At 41.2% G+C, this 25,232-nt stretch overlaps 1 protein-coding gene across 1 annotated transcript in view; it reads left to right on the forward strand.

The window, feature by feature from the left end:
* The window catches only part of ERCC1 (nucleotide repair protein), a 205,513-nt gene that overhangs the window by 66,845 nt on the left and 113,436 nt on the right, over positions 1–25,232 (forward strand). Inside the window, exons 4-7 of the mRNA XM_089438651.1 lie at positions 11,158–11,257; positions 11,583–11,659; positions 23,944–24,043; positions 24,249–24,320. Of these exons, the coding sequence (XP_089294777.1) occupies positions 11,158–11,257; positions 11,583–11,659; positions 23,944–24,043; positions 24,249–24,320 (349 nt within the window). The remainder of the gene's footprint in view (positions 1–11,157; positions 11,258–11,582; positions 11,660–23,943; positions 24,044–24,248; positions 24,321–25,232) is intronic.

The raw sequence follows: 25,232 nt of genomic DNA on the forward strand, positions 1-25,232 counted from the left end.
CAGAATTGAGCCACAGTAATAGAAACGAGCCACTGTAATAGTGATTAGGGTCATAGAGATTTGAGTTTCAGTGAGTGCGAGCTTGAGATCAAGGTCTACTTCATGTCACAAAGGTTAAATCGTTGTATCCATAGGAGATCCAAAATCTCGTTCCAATCATAGTAATTTCGTAGAAATTTGTCCAATAAAAGCCACAAAGAGGGAGATCCTTCAAGGATGCATAATACTTCAATCCAAATGCCAACAAAGTGTGATCTTCAGTCCTCTCCTACTATAAACCTTAGCTCTGATACCACGTTGAGAAATTCAGAGGCTTGCAAATGAGGTTAGATTTCTCTTTGATAATTGTTTGTGAAGTTTGTTGGCTTCTCATTAATCTTTATTATGTTCTTTTTATCAAACAATTATCAAAATGTAAACATGAAGATCACAAGAAAATAATGAACACAAAGATATAGGCTCCAAGCCTAGGGCAAAACCCCATAAGGGGGAAAACCCAATTTTTTTTTTCTTCTTATAGAATCAGATCAAAGTGAGATATCCAAGATCCATGACCATAAAAACTCCATTCTTCTAGATGCCAAGTCAAGCCCTTCTTCCTTATAAAAAATTCATCAACAACAAGAGACCAACATCATGTACAACGTCAAAAGTAATCTTCCAATCAAGAAATGTATCAAGCCAGAACTTCCACAAATCGAACTCAAGAAAAACTCTTCTTGTCAATTTCAGACTTTGGCCCTCCTTTCTTCGCAGTCCCTCTCTGCAATATTTCAAAACATCTCACAGGAATTGCTTGCTTCCAAATGAGCTCAACACGCCCTCTATTTATACTGTCCAGAGGGGTTTGAATAGACATGTTTTTTGGGGCAGGGCTAACTTGGCATCTAGAGGCAATTTTGACCCCAATTACATATTTGGAAATTCCTTTTCCACGCTATAAATAAGCCTTTGGCTTTGAACAATACAAATAATAATGAGCACGAAGAAGATGCTTAAATAAAATAATAATTTTGAACCTAGTTAAATTTTCCAACAAGGCCATTGTTGTTTTATCGTAAATTTTCCACAACCCGCTCTCAAGGGTTTGATCCTATCCTTCAACATTGTGAGATGATAATTGCTAATTGTGACATTTCATTGTTTTATCTCATGATTAAGCATACAAATAGAGTGTTTGATTTTAATATACTACTATGCTGGCTTCATTGGTTATATGTCGCCCTTACTGATAACGTGTCAGAGTAGGTAGGAGCATGTGTCTCACATTCTTGATTTTGCGTCCTTTGTTGTTTCCTTCATGCCGATTTTCTTGCATAATTAGATAATTTTATTATTTTTTCAAAGTTTAGGTGAAATTTTGATTTTTTCCTTTTCATAGGGTGACAATTAGCTCCCTGCCCTTTTATTACTAGTAGTTTCTTTACAATGATACAAGTAGCAGGTCTATGAGCACTAGGGATTGATAGGATTCTCATGTACTATTTGTTCGAGCAAATGGACCATGTGCTCTATGGTGAATACGTGTCCTCGTGTTGGAGCCAAATATTACCCACTCAATTAGGTAACCCCCTAGGAGAATTTTTTCTCCTATTTGTTCAACTTGTTAGCCAATACCCTTATGATGATCCACAAACAGTTAACCTCAAAGGCCTTCCATCCATGTTCTGGTCAGTGCTTTATTTCATCTAGCTTACGCATTAGATGAAGGTGGGCCATCTATTATAAGGCATCTAACCATTCTTATCGTCAAGTGATTTCATTTAATGTTCAAGGGCATTCTAGTATGAATCATAGGTTGAATTGAATGATAGAATGCTTTTGGTTGTATTCTTGTTTCCATGCTTCACTTTTGTGGTTATTCTCTTACCCTAGTATAGTGTGACCTTTCTTCAAGCCTTTCTTTCAACTGTCTAGGAGTGGCACAAATAGGAGGCACTAATTGATGTTGCGTGTCCACGGTAATCCATACTCGACACTTTCCATCTGTCCCTTGTACACACATCCCATCTTTGTGTCGATTACTATTTGTCACCTGTATTGGTTCTCGATTTTCCTCATTTTGAGTAGGGGCTTGGAAACTTTTCCCGAGGAGGTTGATGCAATAGAAAGAAAAGAAAGAGCATGAGACATAATGATAAAATGCAAAAAATATTGGCCGAGACATGATAAATTTTGTGGATAAAAGCCTAGCTTGAACTTACCCTACTCATTAGCTCTCACCTCTCAAACCAGATTTGTTCTTATAGGCCGACGTGTCCCAAGTTTGGCGAATCAAGCACGATTTGTTCCAATTCATGTCCGAAAATCGAGACATGTCGTGTTTGATTGGGACATGATTGAATCTAGATCGTGTCCTGATCGTACACATCGTGTCCCTGTTTCCAGACACGAATCCGGAAAAAAGGGACCCGTGCAGCCATAAAAGGGCGAAAATCCCTCTTCTTTGCATCATTTTCACTCATCTCTTTTGCAATAGGTAGGTTGTGAGTTAGCTGTGAGTTGTTTGGAGCAAGGAACAAAGGGTGTGGACCATTTTCAAGGAGATTCAAGCAATAGGGAAGTGCATTTCCTCTCTATTTTTTTGCATTTGTATTACAACAGTTTGCATATGCATTTCTTTTACAAATTTGTGCATTTTTTGTTTATTTTTTTACAGTATTCATGGCTCAATCAAGGGCAGCAGGTAAGGGGCAAAGGAAGGGGAAGAATGTCCCCATTGGAGATGCCCCCTCTCCCCCCAATTTCATCAGAGTCTGCTGCAAGTATTCCCTCTATTGCAAGTAATGTTGAGGGAAGACTTCCTCCTAAAGGTAACATTGAGAAATATCCCTTGTGGAAATATGTCACAAGAGAGGATGGGCCAAGCAACAAGGTGAAGGGAGGAGGCAATGTGAATTGGAGATGCAACTTTTGCCACAATACTTTCACAAGCACATATTTCCATGTGAAAGGCTATTTGTTGGCTTTACCAAGTTGTGGAGTTGGAGCTTGTACAAAAGTTCCTTTACATAAGAGGAAAGAAATGGAAAGAGAGTTCAATATTGGTATGGCACATGTGGCTATAAAATAAAAATAAAAAAAACCAAGAATGATGACCCGCTTCCATTTTTGAGGAAAGGTAGCGACAAATTCCTATTTGAGAGTTCTAGTGGGGGACAAGCAACAAAAAGAAAGACAATTTCACTTGGTCCAATGGGCAAGATTTTTGAAAAGGAGAAACGAGAAGAGCTTGATCTCACCATTGCCTTTTTTTCTATCAAAACTTCATATCCTTTAATGTTGCACGCTCACCTCTATTTATTGAGATGTGCTTGAGCTCTAACTCAAGGGGCTCCATCATGGTATGTGCCCCCTGAGTCAGAGAAGCTTAGAACCACATTGTTAACGAAGGCAAAAAAAGAGGTGCAAAAAATGCTTGCATCATGGCCAACATCTGGGGTTAGCATTGTTTCTGATGGATGGACAGATCCAACACGACACCCACTCATCAACTTCATGGTGTCTTCCTTGAATGGTCCAGTTCTCTTGAAAGCATTGGGTACACTTGGAGAATACAAGGATGCACAATATATGGGTGAGTTGTTTATTAAAGTTATTGAAGATGTAGGTGTTGATCTTGTGTGCAAATCATTACAGATAATGCACCTGTTTGCAAGGCTGCTGGCATGATTGTGGAAGCTAAATATCCAAAAGTGTTTTGGACATCTTGCATTGTCCATTCATTGAACTTAGCACTGAAATCCATTGCTTCTGATGTGCTTTAGATTGGTAACATTATTGAGGATGCACGACAAATCTGTGACTTTGTACAAAACCATACAAATGCCCTCACTATCTACAAGGAGTACAACAATCTATCATTGTTGAAGATTGCGGATACATGGTTTGGCTCTTCATTCATAATGTTGAAGAGGTTGAGGGAGGTCAAGACCGCTCTTGGGGCCATGGTTATTTCAGAGTTTTGGTCTTTTTGGAGAAAGACAGATCAAGTAGCCTCTAAAAGAGTGAAGGACGCAGTGCTACATGATGCTTGGTGGGAGAGGGTAGATCTAGTTATTCAGATCACGGACCCTATCATTTCTTTGCTTCGATTTGCAGATACAGATCAACCCATCCTAAGAGAGGTTTATGAGGGATGGGATTCCATGATTGAGTTTGTCAGGAGCCTTATTTTATAGAGTGAGTGCCCCGAGTATGAGACATCACCAGAGGCCTTCTGTGGTACTATACAAAATATTCTTGTCAGCAGATGAGACAAGAATTGCACACCTTTACAATGTTTGGCTCATTGATTGAACCCAAAATACTACAACCATGAGTGGCTGAATGGTGCACCTTCCCGCAAATTCCCTCCCTCACATGGATGGTGAAATATCACAGGGGAGGAAAGATGCATTCAAGCGGGCTTTTCAGGATAGAGCATTGCTTGATGAGGTGGAGGATGCCTTTGCAGAGTTTTCATTGACACTGGTTGATTTGCAGGATATGATGTGATTAGAGACAGGGGGGCTAAGAAGCCCTATTCTTGGTGGGCAATTCATGGGGCAACAAGCCCTCCTCTACAGCGGTTAGTCATGAGGCTCCTCTCTCAGGTGATTTCATGCTCTTGTTGCTAGAGGAATTGGAGCACATATGGGGATTTGTATAGTGTTAAGAATAGATTGGTTGAAGGGAAAGACAAAGATGTGGGATGTCTTTCCCGATGATATGGGTTTGGACAACAATGTTGAGTTGGCATTGGCCAACATGGATCTCAATGATCCAGTGCTAGAGCCTGTTAGATTTGTTGATGGTGATACTATAGAGGGGTCATCCTCCACACTAGTAGATGCAGAGGCGACTTTGGATACAAGGGAGGAGGATGCAGTAGAGGAGAGAAATGGTGACCATGATGATGAGGACAGTGACACTGATTTTGATGACGACTATGAGGATTGATGACTCATGAGCTACCTACTGCCTTGAAGCTTGTATACTTGTAGTTGTTTTGTATTTTCTATTTCTATTTTCCATTGGCATTGCACTACCTATGTAACACATTTTGATTTTAATGACTTAATGAGAAAACTACAATTGTCAGTGTCTTTATCTTACTACCTTGTCTTTCTCCTATTGGATCATTGATGAATTGAATATGTATTATGATTTATGATTTATTAATTTAGAATTTATGATTCATTGATTTATCATTTATGTGACATGTCATAAATTACAATTGTATTTGAATTTTGTACGTACTATGCATGCTATAATGTTACTAACTTATGTTGTAAACAATAAAACTTACATCTAGATGAAGATCTATGTTTGAAATCAATGAATTTGTATCATGAATGAGAATTTGTGGAAGAAATATCTAAATTTTAATATCTATATCTATATATATATATAAAAAATAATATATAACGTATCCGAACGTGTCCTGTTCTAGGGGGTCAACGTGTTCGAATCTGACACTCGAATCCTGAATCCCCGTGTCAGGTTACTTAGGCTCTCACATAGTTCTTGGCTAATGCATGAGGAACTACGAATATCCCAACCTTGATGAGCAATAAATTGCTTCATCTTTAAGGGGTCGCTGATGCAGAAATGAAAGCTTGTAACCCAAGCTATGCAAGTAAAAGAAAATTAATGAAGAAGAAAGGGCACAAGAGGGGTGATAAAAATAGGCCGAGGAAAGGGGTAATTCTGTTCCCGCGATTGCTCCCTCTTCGCATTGTAATGCTCAAGGGTTATGGAATTTCATAGCTAATACATAGATTGTGGCATCCTCCATGAAGTAAATCCCCCACCATAACCACACCATATCACTAACCACTTGCATCCATTGATTGATGGGTTAGCTTAGGAATTGTTCCTCCCCTTAGGGTTGGAAGCACTTACTAAGGCCTTTTGATAACCATCTCATATCTAAGCATGGTAACTTGTTTACAAATCATTCAATGTGAAGACATTTAAAGATGATGCTTCCGTGAAGGAATTTTGTGCCTCTTGCATTAGATATGGGCCACTTTGATACTCTTATGGTTAATTTACCTATGATAAATGATCTCACTTGATTTTGAGGGTATGGTTCATATGCTTATTCCCAAGCACAATTTCCATCCCTCGAGGGATTGAATGAGATTTTTCCAACACATTTGAGCTAGGATGTTGATGTTGAATTTTCCTTAGGCTCTAGATCTGGTCTATGGCAAACCAAGTACACAAACACACTAGGAACCCCAACACTCAATACTTTGCACAATGGAAATATAACAACAATGAAATCAATTAAGTGCAAAGATATATTGAGCCCGAAGCTCGATCTTTATTATTCCATTAATAAAAGAATCATGGGGCTCCTGTGCCAAAGATTATGGCCCTTCAGATTAGTAGTACAACTAGTATATATAGTATACAAAAAATACATAGTTTGTCTATTGACTGATCTAGGGCTTGAGATCTGCTTCTTCAGATCTAAAATCTGCCCATCAAAAACACAGAGACAAGTTTTGACTTGCTTGGTGAAGGCAGTCCATTGTCTTCAGTCCCTTTGGTCACATAGTTTGTCTATTGACTGATCTAGGGCTTGAGATCTGCTTCTTCAGATCTAAAATCTGCCCATCAAAAACACAGAGACAAGTTTTGACTTGCTTGGTGAAGGCAGTCCATTGTCTTCAGTCCCTTTGGTCCTCTTGGCCACTGCTATTGTGGCTGTCCTTCACCTCCAAGATCACATAGAGATTAGGCTCCTTTTTGATCTATGTCAAACACCACTGCTCATAATGAATTTTGTTCTTCAAAGTTACTGCATATTTAGCTCCAACCACTTCAACTACTCATCGTAAATTCATCCTTCAATTCACTGTATATATAAGCCTTCAAAATTGTTGTCCAACCTTCTTCTGATGAACAAACTTCAAATAACACACTCAACTACTCATATTCTTCAAAACAATAGCCCTTATAGCCCTATGCTGGCCTCTTCTTAGGCCTGTGGTACCTTAGCGCCCTTCTACAGGTCCCTGAGGCCTTTCGACCCTCTTTCCTCCTTGCGGCCTAGCTTCAAACAATTGCGACCCTTCTCTGTCTTGTCAGCTGAGGCCTTTTCAACCCTCTTCTAGTGATTTGAGGCCTTTCGGGCTACCTCCAGAGAAGTCTAGGTCTTTGGCCCTCACACAAGACACAAATTTGAACCAATAGCCCCTTTTTCTCCTTGTCCAAGACCTCAGATAGAACTCTACAGCCTCAAGAACCCTTAATGTCAGCCTCTTTTGCACTTTATAGGAGACCAGAGTTTGGGGAGTAACTTCGACCTCCTTCTCTAGGGCAAATACACTTTCGATCTGTGGTTTCCTTTCTTGGCTTATGCTCTCACAAGATGAGTTGCTATGATTTAACTTTGTTCTCACCCACGGGTACCCTCTAACTTGCCCTTGGCCCTCCACATCACTTATGTTCACAATGGTTGAGGCACTCGACCTCCTTCAAAGGCTACAACAACATGGCACATATCTTCTTCATTAGCCTTGATTAGGCCCTAAACCAAGCTCGGTTTGATCTCCAGCCCTCCAAAACCTCAACTCTCTTGCTGCTCATCTAATCCTTGACTTGACCTCGTAGAACATAATGTATTCCTTCTACGGTCTTCTTTCAAGGGCAGATCTCGGCCTTCATGAGTAGAACTCGGCCCTCCACTAGGGCACTCCTTGCACAAGTGAAGTCACATCTCTCGTGTATAATGAGCCTCTCCTTTGGGTCTATTTGTACTTTTCTCTTGGGGTTTCTTAGGAAAACTTTAGATCTTTAGGGTTTTCGCTCTCTTACTCATTAAAATAAACAATTAGTTTCTTTAGGTCCCATACCCATTGGTTTGGGTCCAAAACCCCAGCTTTGGATAAATTGTCCAACCAACTACTTTTGGTTGGTTTCCTTCTCTTAAAAATACCTTCCGAGCTACCGAAAATTCCAACAGTTGACCACCTTTTTGAGGAGCATTGACCTTGGGATGCATCCAACATTGATGATGACTTTCTCTCCCTCCAGAGCTTGAAACACTGTGCATTTGGACCTGGACATTGCTTGGAGAGATTGTACCCTAGAGGTAGCAGGACACTCCGAGGCTGGCATTGCACCTTCTTGATGGACGTTGCCCAATTGGTTACTTGATTTGATGAGGATGATGACTTGAGACCCCTTTGGAGGGGATGGTACACTTCCCTAGACGATGACATCATGCTTGAGCATTGCGATGTCCTCTGCATATGGTTTGGAGTAATGACGTGGGCTTTGTTGATGATGACATGTTGATGAAGGTGCTTTTGCTTGATGATTAGACACCTTATTGATGATGAGATCACCTTTTGAATAAGGAACATCCTTTTGACCCATCTGTGGCATGTTTTGATGACGATGCTCACTTTTACATGATGATGTCACCTTGAAGGCCTTTTTACTCACATGTGCGGGTTAAAAAGAGGTTAGTTGCTATGTTTTTTCATCAAGACAGCTATCTTTTAGGTCTGTTTGTGCCTTACTTAACTTGTAGTCACATATTTTATTATTTTAGGGCTTTTAGTCAAATTTTACTCCTAAATCGACTTGGTTGCCCTTATATAAATAGAGGGAAATCGATTTGGAGAAGATTGTTGTCACACACACTCGTTACTTGAGAGAGCATGCACTAACATATTTTTCTCTTGTACATAATAGAGCATTGATGTAGCGAATTGTCTTGGGGAGGATATTGTGTTTGGAGGGAATTTCCTCTTGGATGATGAAGTGGTTTTATGGTGATTTTCTGCAATTTTATTGAGTATATTCTTCCATTTTGCAATTGTTGTAAAATTAGGGTTTCAATGAAATTCTCATCTTAATGTATGCAATCTTTTATGGTTCTAACATCTACTTTTGCAAAATTACACCAAGTTTCCATCAACAAACCTTAGTGCAACTTCCTCGCTCGTAAATCTCTGATTGATTGGAAGTCACTAGGGTTTGATGAGAGAAATATATTTGTAGGATTTTCTCTCTCATATCTCATTCTGGTCGGTCTTCTTCGATAGACCTTGCCCTTTGACTCCATTAGCCCAGGATTGAGAAAAGGCACTAGTCAATTGTGTGTCAATCCTTTGAAATTTAAAACTTTAAATTTTTATTTTTCTGTTTTTCCAGGGTAAATTAGGTTTAGATTAAGGCAACATCTGCATCTAATAGCATAAAATACCTTAGACTTCATAGTTCTAGGTTAGACTTTGCATATAACGATTTGAAAAAGCAAAATATCATTTTTAATGCATTTTTAGCCACCTTTTTAGGGATGATGTCTAGGGTTTCATAGATGTTTCATGTATTTTCAACCATTGAAAATTTGCTGCAACCATTTTCCTTGTTTACTCATTCAATATCCTTTGTTTACTTATTGTTTATCATCATTTATAGGCTGTTTTATAATTGGTGTCTTAAATTTTGCATGCTGTAAATTTTGTTTAAAAACCCTAATAAATAGCAACAATTGATAATTTAAAGGTAGTATGTGTTTGGGATCTATTTGAGCCCTCTCTAGGACTATTCAAGTACTCATTTTTTAGCCATAGCTCCTTTGAACTCGTTACCTTGAATTATTTGCCATCTCATCAAGGGACCTACTTTATTGAATATCAGATATTTAGTCTATGAATTATTGGGTCATTTAATTTCTGAGGTCTACTAGGGAAGCCTCCCCTGTGGGGATAAAATCTATCTACAGAACAATATGGGAACAATTACCTAGGTGACAGTAGTGGTGAATCCCATTGTTGCCCTTAATCTAGAGTGCTTAGTGAGGCTCTGCACTAGGGCGCTAGATTTTGTGGTAACATGCCAAATTGTGGGCAGTGAATTCTTTGAAGTTTGAATTCCTAGGTGAGTATATCTCTTGTCAATAAGTGGGCTTCCCATAACTAGAGAGACCATGCAACAATATATTTTTTGTTCCATCATTGACTTCTAGAGGCCACATGACTTGAAAAGCCAAGAAGGGTTTCATGGCTTCCCAGGTTTTACAGATGCTTCGAGCCACAAAATAACCTTGAATTTTCACCATTGTATGGTGTGAGACCAGGAAAATCAGACCATTCTAGGTCTTTTGCTCAGGTAGGCTCCTGAGGTACAGTTTCTCAATGGAACCCTTTGGGCCTTCCTTCCTTCCAATATTGGAATCACGTATTTAGCATAGAGGGTTTGCACCTGTATGCGATTTTCTAGGATCCCCAATCCTCCCCATTCTTTTGGAGTGCAACATAACTGTTAGTAAATTCTGTGAATTCCTTTGCCTCAGAGAAAACTCCACAGGGCCTTCTCTAGCTTTTGACAAGTCTTCATAGAGAGAACCCAACATGAACACTAGTAAACATGTGTCACAGCGAAGACATTCTCATAGATTTGGAATTTTCTGCTGAGGCTAGGGGTTTCGTAATCATTATGTTATTTGTTTTCTCAACCCTTTGCACAACTATCTCTCAAATCTCTTGGGCGAATCCTGGAAGGCAAAGAGAATGCCAAGTGGAGGTCTGGGTCCAGAGGTGTCACAGAAGATTTGTGGACATTCCTTGGTGTCATCGGAGGAGTTTCTTCCTGAATATTGAGGAATGAATCATTGACAAAATCACCATTGACAAGCTGTTTCCTACAACAGAACTTAATAGTGATCCCTTATTGAGTTCAATTGAGAAGTTGCTATTCATTTTATTTTCTTCTTCATTACTAGAAGTGTTGTTGGTTGCATTCTATTTAAAGCTATAATTATTTGATAAATATTATTTCTCGTTAAAGGCTTTACATTTTAAGTGCTTTGGAATTTATTAAATTATGATTTTAACCATCTGCACTTGATCTGGTGTTCAAAGGAAACTAAAACTTGCTTGTAGTATTTCGAGAATGATTTAAAAATGGCATGTCTGCTTTAATTTCTGTTGAACTTTATTTCAGATTCATTATTTGATAAATATTATTTCTGGTTAAAGGCTTTTCAGACATGCACGCTGTTTAAATTGCATTGTAAGTGCTTTGAAATTTATTAAATTATGATTTTAACTGTCTGCACTTGATCTGCTGTTCGAAGGAAACTAAAATTTGCTTGTAATTTTATAGAGGATGCTCATTACATAGAACATGTTTTTAAATTCTATGCAGTTTGCGCTACCATTTACTTCATCCAGATTACATTTATTATCGAATTCGAGAGTTACAAAAGGGCTTCAAGCTTCGAGTTGTTCTGTGTCATGTTGATTTGGTAAGCTTGTTTAGTACTATCTATTATAAATGAAGTATTAAAAAATGTACCATACAATCTGTTGAAAGTTTAATTGCAAGATCAATGGATTTTCACTTTTACTGCATGGCAGTTTTCTCTTGTGACTCACCATTATTATTGGATAAATCATGTTTCTGGAAGAGAAATAGGTTATATGGTATACCTGGGAATATTTGTATGTATTACGTCAGGAAAGCATGTAAATTAAACTTTTAGACAAGGTTCGAGGAGAATTCATGGAAATATCAACTAATACAAATACTCTTGTTATGCAATGGGTGTTTCATTAATTTGTTTTAACCAGGAAGATGTAATAAAACCACTTCATGAAGTTACGAGAACAGCATTGCTACATGACTGTACACTACTATGTGGTTGGAGGTATGCCTTTTTGTAACCTTTACTAGTTTCATTGCGGAAATTCTGTAGGATGTTTCTCTTGGATCGTCTTGGATTAGATTTTCATTTCATTTTTGGGCATTGCATAAGAAACGTCATGATGACATTCTATATCTTTAGTGTATGTGCTGTTAGATTCTAATACCATGTCTGATTTATTTTTCTGCACAATTATTTTATACCCAGAAAATTATTTATGCTCAAATCATTCTGCATTTGCTGGAAAATAAATACGCTGGTATTTATAACTTAACAATAAAATTATGCAATGGAAATTAATAGGGAAATCAATCACAAGACAGTAGAAATTTTCAGTCCAACAAATCTTCTTTCACTTAATCTGGAAAATTAGAGCCTTGACCCACAGAGAAATACACAGAAAATTACAACAATAAATTGAATCCGGAAATGGCCCTCTGGACTTTCGGCCTATAAGGGAAATTTGGCCTCTGGAAATCTGCTGCTCTGGAAGATAAGTCGGCCCTGGCAAATGTCGGCCTCTACCTGCAAATTTTGGCCCTGCTGGCTGTACGATCTGCATTCTGGAAGTCTCGGCCCTCTAACTAAAACTTGGTCCCCAAATCTCGGCCCTCTGGCAAACTCAGCCTCCACGCAACTTAGCTGGAAAAACTTGGCCTTCACCCACAGTCTCGGCCTGCACAAGAATTTCGGCCTCTCTCCAAGTTTCGGCCTCTCGCTCCAAGAACTCGGCCTCCTAATTTTTCTTCCGGAAAACCCTTGCTGCAGTTTTTTCACTTCTCTTAAGTCATTGAACCTCTCACTCCTTGAGAAAATCACTTCCTTAATTGCAATGTGTTTTCACTTCTCCCTTAGACTTAGTAATTTCATTAGGCGAAAATCTCTAACCATAATTTCCTAAGTGATCAATGGCTAGGATTAGATCCGAAGTCTCATTTGAGATCAATGGTTGAGTTTATATCTAAGTCACTTAAATATTTAAATTATTTATCTTTAGAAACTTGGGTTAATAGTCCATAATAATTAATTGACATAAGTATTGTATTTTTCTTAAGTTAGACTTAGAAAAGAAATCATTATAACTCTTACTCCACCCAAGCAAGCAGCCAAAGAGGCAACTCTAACAACTTTTGCATGATAGGCACGAAGCCAATGCAAAACAAACTTCCCCTTTACGAGGGGCTTCGTGAGAATGTCTGCAACCTGCTCATTTAAGAATATATACTGAAGCTTCACAGCTCCCCTTTGGACCTTGTCTCTGATGAAGTGATACCTGATCTCTATATGCTTGGACTTCTCAAACAGTCATGAAACAATGGATTCTCAAAGAGCTTTATGCAACTCTGAATGTCACAGTGAATCACCATCGGATCCAACTCTAGACCAAACAACCCTGTGAGCATCCTGCAAAGCCAAATGGCCTCGCAACTCTTCAAACTTGCAGCCATGTACTCAATGTTTATTGAATTGATTTCCACTGAACCCAACTTCTTCCTAACCCATGATATAACTGCTGATCCCAAGCTGAAGCAACACCTTGAGGTGCTTTTCCTGTCAAGTGCGCTCAAAGCCCAATTTGAGTCTGTATAGCCCATTAACTATTCTCCATCACTTCTGACATACTTGAGCCCATACTCCACAGTACCTCAAATATACTAAGAGCATGCTTCGCTGCCACCCCATGAACCCTCCTGGACTCCACCATAAACTAGCTCAGTGTATTCACAACAAAGCATATATTTGGCCTAGTGGTGGCTAGATACATCAAGGAACCTATCAACTGCTTGTACAATGCGAGATCCACCAACTCACCCTTGGAACCACTGAACTTTCTCAACTTTGTAGTCATTGGTGTTGACTTGGCTTGATCCTCTTCAAGATCTCAACTGTATACTTTCCTTGTCCAAGGAAAATCTCACCTGACTGCTGCCACACCTCCAGTGCCAAAAGATAATGCATTGTGCCAATGCCCTTCATCTCAAAATTTGTTTCAAGACGCTGCTTGCACATCTCTATGAGCTTCTCTAACCTTGTAAGGAAGAGGTCATCCATTTACAACACCAAGATGAGAGAATCCAGAAGAGAACTTCCAAACGGGAAATGGAGACTCAGAGGAGTCGAACAGAGAACTTCCAGGAGGGAAGTAGAGGAGTGTCATGGCACTACATGGGGTAAGAGACCATGATAGATTAGACGGAGCATTGAACTTCGCAGTCTGGAAGGTCAGAATCTTATCAGTGCTTGACAGGAATTGTGTCAAGAACTTCGCCTTGAAGGTTATAGCTATCCCAGCCGACCCCAATGATAACGAAAAATACGAAGAGGCAATGGCAAGGGCCAAGTGCGTTATCCTTGACGAGGTCAAGGATCATGTGGTACCACATATAGCCGAGAACGAAATGACAGTTGAGATGTGGGAGGCTCTCAAGAACCTGTACCAGCATACTTCTGTGCAGAGAAGAATGCTGCTCGAGAACCAGATGAGGTCGTATCAGATGAAGAAGGGTCAATCAATTGACACCTTCCTCGGAGGACTAAATGAGATCAAAGACTAGTTGATTGCTATAGGAGCGACACCGAATCAGGAGCTTATGGTGAGGACAACCCTGAATGTTGTCTCAGAAGATTGGGAAGTGTTTGTCCAGAGTATCCTAGGCAGAGGGACTCTCCCACCTTGGGACGAGATGTGGGCAGCTCTTCGCCAGGAAGAGATCAGACGGCAGTCGAAGACAGGTAGTAGCAGCAAAGGAATCAAGGTCAAGTAGGAGGAGGAGGATGTGGCCCTAGCATCTAAGGGAAAGCAGGAGAAGCGAAAGAAGAAAGATCTCTCCAAGATCAGGTGCTTCCATTGTGGTGAGATGGGTCATTATGCGACCCAGTGCCCAAGGAAGAAGAGTAAGGGAGAGTCTTCCGAGACTAAGGTAGCGCCAACACAGGCAGAAAATGAAGTTTTGATAGACGATGACTGTGCCATGAGTGCACACGCACCACTTGAGCTGAAGTGGGGAGACATCGAGCTGTAGTCAGGCAGACTACAGGCGATGAGGGGCAGGATCCTCGAGGTACCTAGCCTCTTGGATTAGACCTTGCTACGGGAGCCCCGACGAGGAGGAGTAGCACTGGCTGAGTGGGTAGAGACGGATGTGGATGGAGTGGCAGAGAGAGCTACAATGCAAGAGTCTCTAGACAACGCAGAGCTAGCAGGTTGCAATAGTGCGAGAGGCACAGGAGTGTTGCACCAGTGTAGGAAGGCACAAAGAGGTGTGCAATGGTGCAAGATGCAGGGAGTTGTTACAGCAGCACAAAGGTCAGAGAGAGGGAGCACTTGTCAGCGGCAGAGAGAGCTTCAACATCAGTGGGTGTCTCTAGCCCAACAAGGAGGTCAGTTGGGAGATTAGTTACCTACTTCTCAGTAACTGAGTTGCAGTGTAGCAGTGGGCAGCACGATGCAACATGATGAGAGGAGGTGTAATGCGGATGCATTGCTGGGAGAAAGGACCAACAACAATACAGATGCAGAGGGAGCTGTCATACAGATGTAGCAGTGGCAGTGGTAGAACCATGGGCAACAGTACAAGAGGTAGCAGTGCAGAGGATGTTGGGCAGGAAGGCCTAGCATCAGCACAGGGACTGATGCCAGATAATCAGGGTGATACTCAGTAAGGAGTATTACTAGAGCACACTCCTTGTTAAGAGGGAGTGTTGATTTGCGGTAGCATCGGATGTGTTCTAGCAACGAAATTTGGTGGAGAGGTTGGGGCAAATGGGATCTCCAATACCCCGAAAGGGTTTGGGCAGATTCTAAACATATCAGAAGATATTAAAATAATTAATATTTTTAATGGAGTCCCTAAGTCTAAACTTAGGGAAAATAAAATATTAATGTGTATTAATATGAATTTGTGTTAGAATGGTCCAAAAGACATGGATCAAGCCAGATCTAATCTTAGCTGTTGATCAGGGACTTAATCTCGACCGTTGATATGTCAACAAGAAAAGTATAAGAGGAGGCTTGAGGGTCCTCCCGAGCAAATACCTAAAGTGGCAACTCTGACAACGTCTGCATGCTAGACAACAAGACAATGCAAAAGCTCTTGTCCGAGCTATTATCGCCAACACATGCTATTGTCTATTAATGATTTATTATATTAAAGACAATGTTTAATGTTACAACCTTGTAAACTTCAATAGCTTGTCCTGGGCATTTGGCTTTATAAAATGGGCTTTGTGTGCAAGCTTATTTGTTAAATTTGGACAACTAGGTCCAAACTCCATGTTCTGATGCTCAGATTAAGAGGCTAATATTTTTGTTGGATTCCTCTTTCTGAGAGGTGTAAAATCCATATAAAAATAGTCTTAATCCGATGAGCAGAACTTATATTTTGAATTTATTATTCTTATTAAATTATATGTGCAAGGTCAGCCAGTTTTGTAATGTAGGCTCACATGCCCAACAGATGTGTCACACACCCTCATTGATGGATATATATACAGGAAAAGTTGGAGAGAATTTGAATACAACAAACTCACATCTTCCTCTCTCATCCTAAAGTACGAGCTACCTGGAGGACGAATTTCAGCCACACGTGTGAAGGACAAAAAGGATTTTTCTGCTGCTAGGGTTTCTGCTGCTAGGGTTTCGCAGAAGTTTGACCAGCGTTGACTTTGGTCAATGCTTGGTCCAAACAAGCTGAAAACTTGTGGGAGGTTCGATTTTTGAAGGCCGTACTACCTGGCACAAAAATCGAGGTCAAAGGGTTGACCATTTTTGCTGCTGCGTTGACTTTTAGCTTGCTGCCCCTGCGTTGACTTTTGTAGAACTGACTTGGGTTGACTCATCTACTGGTTGGAGGGTTGTTGTGACACATGCTGGGCTGGCTGACCAAAGGAGACTTTGCTGGTTGAAGCATCCTGTTGACCGCCGAAACGAACACATACATTCTTCTTGTTTCTGATTTGTCTTCTGTAAGATCTGCTTATATGTTCTATCTGCATTTTGCTTATCTACTTGTATGATTGCTGTGAGAAAAGTGAAATTGCTCTTAGCATAGAACATCTACAAAATTTTACATGGTATCAGAGCTGAGGTGAAGACAAACTCTATCTATAGCAATCATCATCGATTATTCGCTCAATATCTCTCCTTCGAGGAGTGCGAATAAGGCTTGGAGAATGCGCCTATCTTGTGCGCATTAAGCCAGAAAGAACTTCGCATGCTTCGGTGGCCAATTATGTGGAAAGGAGATTCGGTTGAGGAAGATTCAGACTCGGGTTTACGCAGGGCTTAAGAGGAGGAGATTCTGTGCGCAGGCGGAGCACGCTCCTACCTTGAAGAAGCCAGCACACGCCGTGTAAAAGACTGTGCATATTTCAGTTCGACCTGTGTGTTATATATCCTCAGTTTTGATCTGGTTATGGACTCGGTTGAGGACGGATGCGGACAGTTTATGGTCTCGTTTGTGGACTGATATTTACCACGATCGAAGACTATCAAGGACTGTTCTGTAGCCTCGGCTGAGGGCTGTTTTGAGGTCACGATTGGGACAGGTTATAAACACGGTTGACAGAGATTATAAACACAGATGGAATATGCGTATGCTGATACGTCGAAGTAGAGGACGACGCGTGGACAGATACGTATAGACGCGGGCTGAACATATATATATGCAGTGCGTTGAAGGAGCAACGCAGGAACTATATATGGACAACGAACTATAAGTAACATATCGAAGTCACGTGGACAGAATCGAAGACTGTCACGTGGACCGCAGGAAATAAAGCATTGCAGGTTTATGAATCAACGCGAGGACAGATATACAAGTTGGAGCGTTGAGAAAATTAACGAAGGCATTGCGCAGGTCTACCGACAGGTAGACACGTGGATCGTATGTATGTGCAGGTTTGTATATACAATTGTAGACTCGGACAGCATATAGAAGCGCAGCGTTGGAAAACGCAGATGCAGTGAGCTGCCCGGTTTTTGATATGGACGCGTGGTCAGTAAGCAGTGGTTGTTAAAAGCCTGACGCGTGGACAGTGAAATATACACACGGGTGTATATACGCTGGGACGTGGGAGTGAATAGCACGCGGAGACAGGCATATATATGCATACGGGTTTATGTATGTATGCACTGGCAGATTACTACACGTGGACAGTTCTATATGTATGCATAGCACGGAGGTTTGCAGAAAGGATCTCGGTGGATTAGCAGGACGCAGACAGCAGCTGAAGACGTTGATACGCTGTTGTACATGGGCATTGTGCAGCCGCGGAAAAGGAGGACGTAACAAGCTGGTTGTCGGGTCCGACATATCCGTTCAGCGATTGTGGTGGTGACAGGGATGCCTGATTTTGGAAATAATCATAAAGGTGTATGTAAGGGCTGTGCTGAAGGAAAACATACAAGGGGACCTTTCCCCTCAAGTGTCACAAAGACATCTGAGATATTGCAACTGGTCCATTCTGATCTTTCTGGTATGTTGCCTGTAACATCCCTGGGGGGATGTTCTTACTATATGACATTTACTGATGACTTCTCTCGCAAAACCTGGATATACTTCTTGAAAAAGAAGGATGAGGCTTTCATGTGGTTCCGTACCTTCAAAGCCTTGGTGGAAAATATGACCGGAAAGAAGATCAAGATTTTGAGAACTGACAATGGCACTGAATATGAGTCAAATGAGTTCAAAGACTTTTGCAGAGAAGCTGGCATTAAGAGGGAGACTACCACTGCATATACTCCTGAGCAGAATGGTGTTGCTGAACGCAAGAATAGGACTAATGTGGAAGCTGCCCGTGCCATGCTATGTGACTAGGGTCTTCCAAAGTTTCTGTGGGGAGAAGCTGCAAATACTGCTGTGTACATTCAAAACCGATGCCCTCATTCCGCTTTGGACTCCAAAACTCCCGAAGAGGTTTTCTCTGGTAAGAAACTTGATGTCTCACATTTTAGAATTTTTGGATGTCCTGTCTATTTTCATGAGCCGAAAGAAAAGAGAAGTAAGCTGGATGCTACTGGGAAGAAAGGAATGTTTGTGGGCTACAGTGAGACTTCTAAAGGCATATAGAGTCTATGTACCTGGTCAAAGGGAAGTAGAGATAAGCCATGATGTCACTTTTGACGAAGATGCTTCCCTGAAGAAAGTAATAGATCTTCCTAGATCTGAAGAAAACCATGAAGAAAGACCTGGAAATCTGGAAGAACCCCAGGATGAGACTATGCCTGATGTTGAAGGGCCAATGGACCCTATTGATCCTTCCCCTTCTCTAGGAAAGAGGCCATCATGGCTCAGGGACACCCTCGAAGATGCTGAGGGTCATGCTGCCCCAAGGGGAACATTCCGAGAAAGCAAGAAGCCGTGTAGATACCAAGGGTATCTAGCTGCCATGAGTACTATTATACAATCTAAACCTGGATCTTTTGAGGAAGCCATCAAGCATCAAGTCTGGAAGGATGCTATGCATGAAGAATATGAGGCTATTATGAAGAATGATGTCTGGGATGTGGTCCCGAGACCGAAGGACAAATCTGTTGTCACCACTAAATGGCTCTACAAGATTAAACATGGATCTGATGGGAGTGCTGAAAAGTTTAAGGCAAGATTTGTTGCCCGTGGCTTCTCTCAAAAGGAAGGAATTGACTATGACGATATATTTGCACCTGTGGCTCGATATACCACCATCCGATCCATCATAGCCCTTGCTGCTACGCAAGGATGGAGTCTTCATCAGATGGATGTCAAGACCGCTTTTCTGCATGTTGCAACAAAGGAAGAGGTGTATGTAGAACAACCTCTGGGATTTGAAGTTCAAGATCAAGACACTTATGTCTGCAGGTTGAAGAAAGCCCTCTATGGGTTAAAGCAAGCACCCAGAGCTTGGTATGAGAGGATGGATAGTTACTTGATGAAGCTGGGCTTCACTCGAAGCTATGCTGATCCAAACCTTTACTTTAAGGTTGTGGAAGGAAAGCCTCTCATTCTAGTGCTGTATGTGGACGACCTCTTCCTGACAGGTGATGACCCTCTCATTCATCAATGTAAGAAGGAGCTTGCTGCTGAGTTCGAGATGAAAGACCTAGGACTGATGCACTATTTCCTAGGCCTGAAGGTCTGGCAGAGACCTGGAGAGATTTTCCTTTCTCAAGGAAAGTATATTGTGAAGCTTCTGGAAAGATTTGGGATGGTGGACTGTAAGTCCGTGTCGACTCCAATGGAACTCAACTTTAAGAAGTTGAGTGGCAGCGCTGCAGGGCCTATCTTGGCCAATCCTACTGAGTATCGTCAACTCATAGGAGCTTTGATGTTCTTAGTGAACACCCGTCCGGACATATGTTTTGCAGTGAATACTTTGAGTCAACAGATGGTTGAGCCTCATCATTTTCACTGGGTTGGTGCCAAGAATCTTTTGAAGATATCTTCGGGGCACGATAAACCATGGGCTGAGATACACTGCCGGGAGTGTGATACTCCGGGATATACTGATGCCGATTGGGCTGGCAGTGTGGTGGATCGTAAGAGCACATCTGGATGCTGTTTCAATCTTGGTTCTGCTTCGATCTCATGGATGAGCAGGAAGCAGAAGTCGGTGGCTTTGAGCACCGCGGAGGCCGAATACATTGCTGCTAGTATGGCCTGTTGTGAAGCAGTTTGGTTGAGGAAGCTCTTTAGTGAGCTGTTCCAACATGTGCTAGATACCACTGTAATACTCTGTGATAATCAGAGTGGGATTCGTATGACTGAGAATCCTGTGTTCCACGACCGATCCAAGCATATTGATATCAGGTACCACTTTATCTGGGATATGGTACAGCGAGGCGCCGTAAGGCTCGATCATATAGGAACTGATGAGCAGGTCGCGGGTATTCTCACTAAGCCCCTGGGGAAGGTCAAGTTCCTAACCTTCCGTGAGAGTCTTGGTGTCGTGGAAAGACCCTATGATGTGGGTCCTGTTGGACGATGAGCTCTGGGAGCTCTGGGGGGCTTTGGGGATAGCTTCTCGAAGCTATAAGCACTCATAATGCTTCTGCCCCACCCTTGTGATTATTGAGCTGGTTCGCCACTCATTTAATCTGTGCCCCGTATGCATCCTACCCATTGAGTTCAGGGCTCATGGGAAGTACCTCTCATTTGGCCAATGAGGTGTGGAAAAGCTAGAGACTATTAGCAAAGACTGATGGACGCATCAGAGATTGCCGTACTCTCTATCTAGGATGGCATGGTCCAACCACTTGATCTGGGATCAAGATTTGTGAGGTCTGGGACCTCTGGACTGATTATGTCAGTCGGGGAATGATGTCTTTGTGACTGACCCACTTCTGTTATGAAATAAAGAAGCCAGCAAAGCAAGTTTCGGCGGGATGACTCACGATGTTAATTGCACTAATAGATGGAGTTCTCCCTAGTTGAGAGGGAGTGTTAAATTTGGACAACTAGGTCCAAACTCCATGTTCTGATGCTCAGATTAAGAGGCTAATATTTTTGTTGGATTTCTCTTTCTGAGAGGTGTAAAATCCATATAAAAATAGTCTTAATCCGATGAGCAGAACTTATATTTTGAATTTATTATTCTTAATAAATTATATGTGCAAGGTCAGCCAGTTTTGTAATGTAGGCTCACATGCCCAACAGATGTGTCACACACCCTCATTGATGGATATATATACAGGAAAAGTTGGAGAGAATTTGAATACAACAAACTCACATCTTCCTCTCTCATCCTAAAGTACGAGCTACCTGGAGGACGAATTTCAGCCACACGTGGGAAGGACAAAAAGGATTTTTCTGCTGCTAGGGTTTCTGCTGCTAGGGTTTCGCAGAAGTTTGACCAGCGTTGACTTTGGTCAACGCTTGGTCCAAACAAGCTGAAAACTTGTGGGAGGTTCGATTTTTGAAGGCCGTACTACCTGGCACAAAAATCGAGGTCAAAGGGTTGACCATTTTTGCTGCTGCGTTGACTTTTAGCTTGCTGCCCCTGCGTTGACTTTTGTAGAACTGACTTGGGTTGACTCATCTACTGGTTGGAGGGTTGTTGTGACACATGCTGGGCTGGCTGACCAAAGGAGACTTTGCTGGTTGAAGCATCCTGTTGACCGCCGAAACGAACACATACATTCTTCTTGTTTCTGATTTGTCTTCTGTAAGATCTGCTTATATGTTCTATCTGCATTTTGCTTATCTACTTGTATGATTGCTGTGAGAAAAGTGAAATTGCTCTTAGCATAGAACATCTACAAAATTTTACATTATTGTTAGTTGATAGTGGCTTGTATGGCCTCTCTCAGATAGTTTCTCTAAGCCTCTACAGCAATGTGATAGATGTTTTGTTAAAATTGGCAACTAGGGCCAAACTCCATGTGGGTCATTTTATTTATGGCAGCTGATATTTTTCTTTGACTCCTCTCATCGAGAGGTGTAGGATTGATCTAAAGATCATCCGATTCCGATAAGTATTAATGGAGATATGAATTTATTTGTGTTATGGGACAATTCGTCAAGACTCAAGGTCGGCCAGCAACCAAATAACCCCCATGTGTGCTCAACGTTTTAGTGTAAAAGGAGGTGACTTGATAGTCATTTGGAGACACACTTCACTCTTGATTTCTCTCCATTTGTTTTGGGTTTTAGTGGAAGAGAAGTCTAAGAGGAGGAAGCCCTAGATGCAGGAGGAAAGGAACCTAGCATGAAGTCTAAACGCAGTCCTAGATGATGCCCTAGCAGCTCTATGCACCTAGATCTAGGACGCATCCAATCTTGTGCAACACGTACCTTAGAAAGAGAACTTGTTGGAGAGAAGAATTATGTGCCCTAGCCACAGCAAAAGAGGATCTGAAACAGCGTGGGTTAAGGTCTGTTCAGGGGTCCGTTTTTGAAGACAGAACTGTTGGTGGGAGGGCCGAAGCCCTGTTCTTGTAGGCCACAGCCAAGGCAGGGACAGCGAGTTAGTTTGGAGGCTGTTTGGTGGGTGGACAGTCCTCATAAGAGGCTGCCACAGGTCTGTCTATACACCTGTAGGATGTTGCTGTTTTTTCGGAGGATAAGTCTGTGTTTAAGGGCTTGAATCTGCCCTAAAAGAGCAACGTGGAGGGGCAGCCTCCCATTGAAGGGCAGCCGCACTTCATAAGGGCAATTCTGGGCCAGATTTGAGGACTGTTAGGGACTGTGTTGTGTGCCCTAACCAGTCCCAGAAATTGCAGCAGTGCAGGAGTCACAAACAACAGTGTTTTGATATGTGTTGGGTCAAAGGAGTTGACCAGTTTTGGATCAGTTTGTTGAGCAGCCTGTGGGAGCCAAGTTGGGCAATGATACTTGGTGCAGCAATAGTACATGGGACAACAATGATACTTGGTGCAGCAATGGTACATGGGACAGCAATGAGTACATGTTGTACAGTGCGTCATAGTGCATATAGGAGCATAGCATGATGTACAATGCAGCATGGTGTAGATCAATATTGCTAGACATTGGTGCAGCAGTGGGACAACATGGTAATGATGAGGTATTGCAGCATGCATTTGGGTGCAGCATAGTGCAATGAAAAGCTCAGCATAGTGCAGCAGTGCAGTGATGGGTACAATCATGATTAGTGAAGCATGATGAGATGCAGCGTAGTAATGATGGGTGCAGCATGGTGCAGCACAGTGAGGTGCATCATGATGATGAGGAGCAGCGCAATGATAGGTGCAGCAAGGTGATGGAGTCACCTTGGAGAATCAGTTGAAGCAGCATGTCTTCAACTGAGTTCAGCTACCTCATGTATCATCTTCTTAGAGATTATCTATGTTCTTATTTAGATAAGTCAAAGTTTTGACATCTGTTGTATATGTACCATCTCTCTCTCTCTCTGCTGAGCTATTGAAGAACATATAAGAAGAATTGATCAAGGGTTTCCCCACATCGGGGTTTGTCCCTGGCTAGCGCCACATCTTGTGTCCTCTTGTATTGGCTTGTCTTCTGCGATTTATGTTTATGTTCTATCTGCTATTTACTATTATGCTAATGTGATTGCTTATCTGGAAAAGATATTGAGGTAACTGTGAAAATTGAAATAAATTGCTCTAAGCATAGAACATACCTAAAATTAACATGTTTCTTTGCTTTCTATTAACTATTCATTGGGAGTTCTTTGGTATTGTCTACAATATTTGAATTTTGCTCTTTGGATCATTTAATGCCATGGTTTCTTTTGTTCAAGTGTCTTGCCTTTCCTACTTTAAATGATGTCTGCAGATTTTTTTTAAATGAATATGATTGTTGTTAATTCAAGTTCCTGGTGGGAGCTTGCAGTGTGGAAGAGTGTGCTCGTTATTTGGAGACAATAAAGATATACGAGAATAAGCCTGCTGACATCATACAGGAGCGGACTGACAATGATTATTTATCACGGGTATTCTCTGTTACCGTCCTCCTCCCAGACACTTCAACTTATGTATTAAGTATTGGTACTGCTGTATTTCTATGAGCATAATTCAGATAATCTCACTCTTCATGAGATGGAGCCAAAAATGGCTCTTCTATTGGATATAAGCTGCTTCAGGTTGGAATGATGCCTGCTCTATCTAAATTGTATCTTGGTTACCTTTTATGTGCAGCTTAGCAATACACTCACAACTGTTCGACATGTGAATAAGAGTGATGTTGTTTCTCTTGGTTCTACCTTCGGGGTAAGCTTGATTCTCTCCTTTTCGTAGATGTTGGAAAGTTACCTTGACCTGTGGAGTCACTTTGTACTTGCCCTTAATTATCTTTTAAACTATCAAGGAAGGTGAAATGGCTTCTGATAGGAGGAGACTGGTACAAATTTAATGGAATCAAATGGGTGGAGTGGATGAAAATACATTTTTATTTCAATGAAATTAATCAGTAACTAGAGAAAATGAGATGAGTAAGAATACCAAACGTGCATTGTCGATCTTACTCATGGCCAGGTATATTCCAGTTATTGAAACAAAATGGATATGATACATCTGGACAAGTCGCAACACACATGCACACATATATGTATGTATTTTATAATAATCATAATATCTGTTAAAGTATGATACCAATTTTGAGTTTAGATTCAATGGACAAACTGCGTTAGTTGTCAAAACAATCTTTAATCACTTGCAAAACTTGGATTTTCATATATGACTGCTTTATCTGCACCAAGTTACCTAGGATGTGCAGTGCAGTGGACAACTCAAAAGTCAAGAGTTCAAAGTTATAAAAAATCTAGTTTTACTATTAAGTTAAATGTACATTCACTGTGTAATTGCCCTTATTTATTTATCAGTCCATTAAAGAAGAGAACAAGTTTTTTGATAGGAGGAGACACATACAAATTTCAAGAAATCAATGGGTGGAGTGATGTAAAATATATTCTTAATTCAATGAAATTAATCAGTAATGAGAGAAAATGAGATAAGAATTGTTGATCTTGCTCATGGCCTAGTGCGAATTTTTGTGTGGAATATGATACAGCCCCTTCAATTTTTGAGAGTTGGGCTAATCTTCTTCTGCTGCTCACATTGTTTCCTCTTTTGTCCTTTGGATTTGCACACTGAGTGAAAATCCGTTATCACTCTCTCACTTGT

This window comes from Pinus tabuliformis, chromosome 9 (assembly GCF_031772625.1).
Source record: "Pinus tabuliformis cultivar Carrire ecotype Pingquan chromosome 9, CPIR1, whole genome shotgun sequence".
NCBI lineage: Eukaryota > Viridiplantae > Streptophyta > Pinopsida > Pinales > Pinaceae > Pinus > Pinus tabuliformis.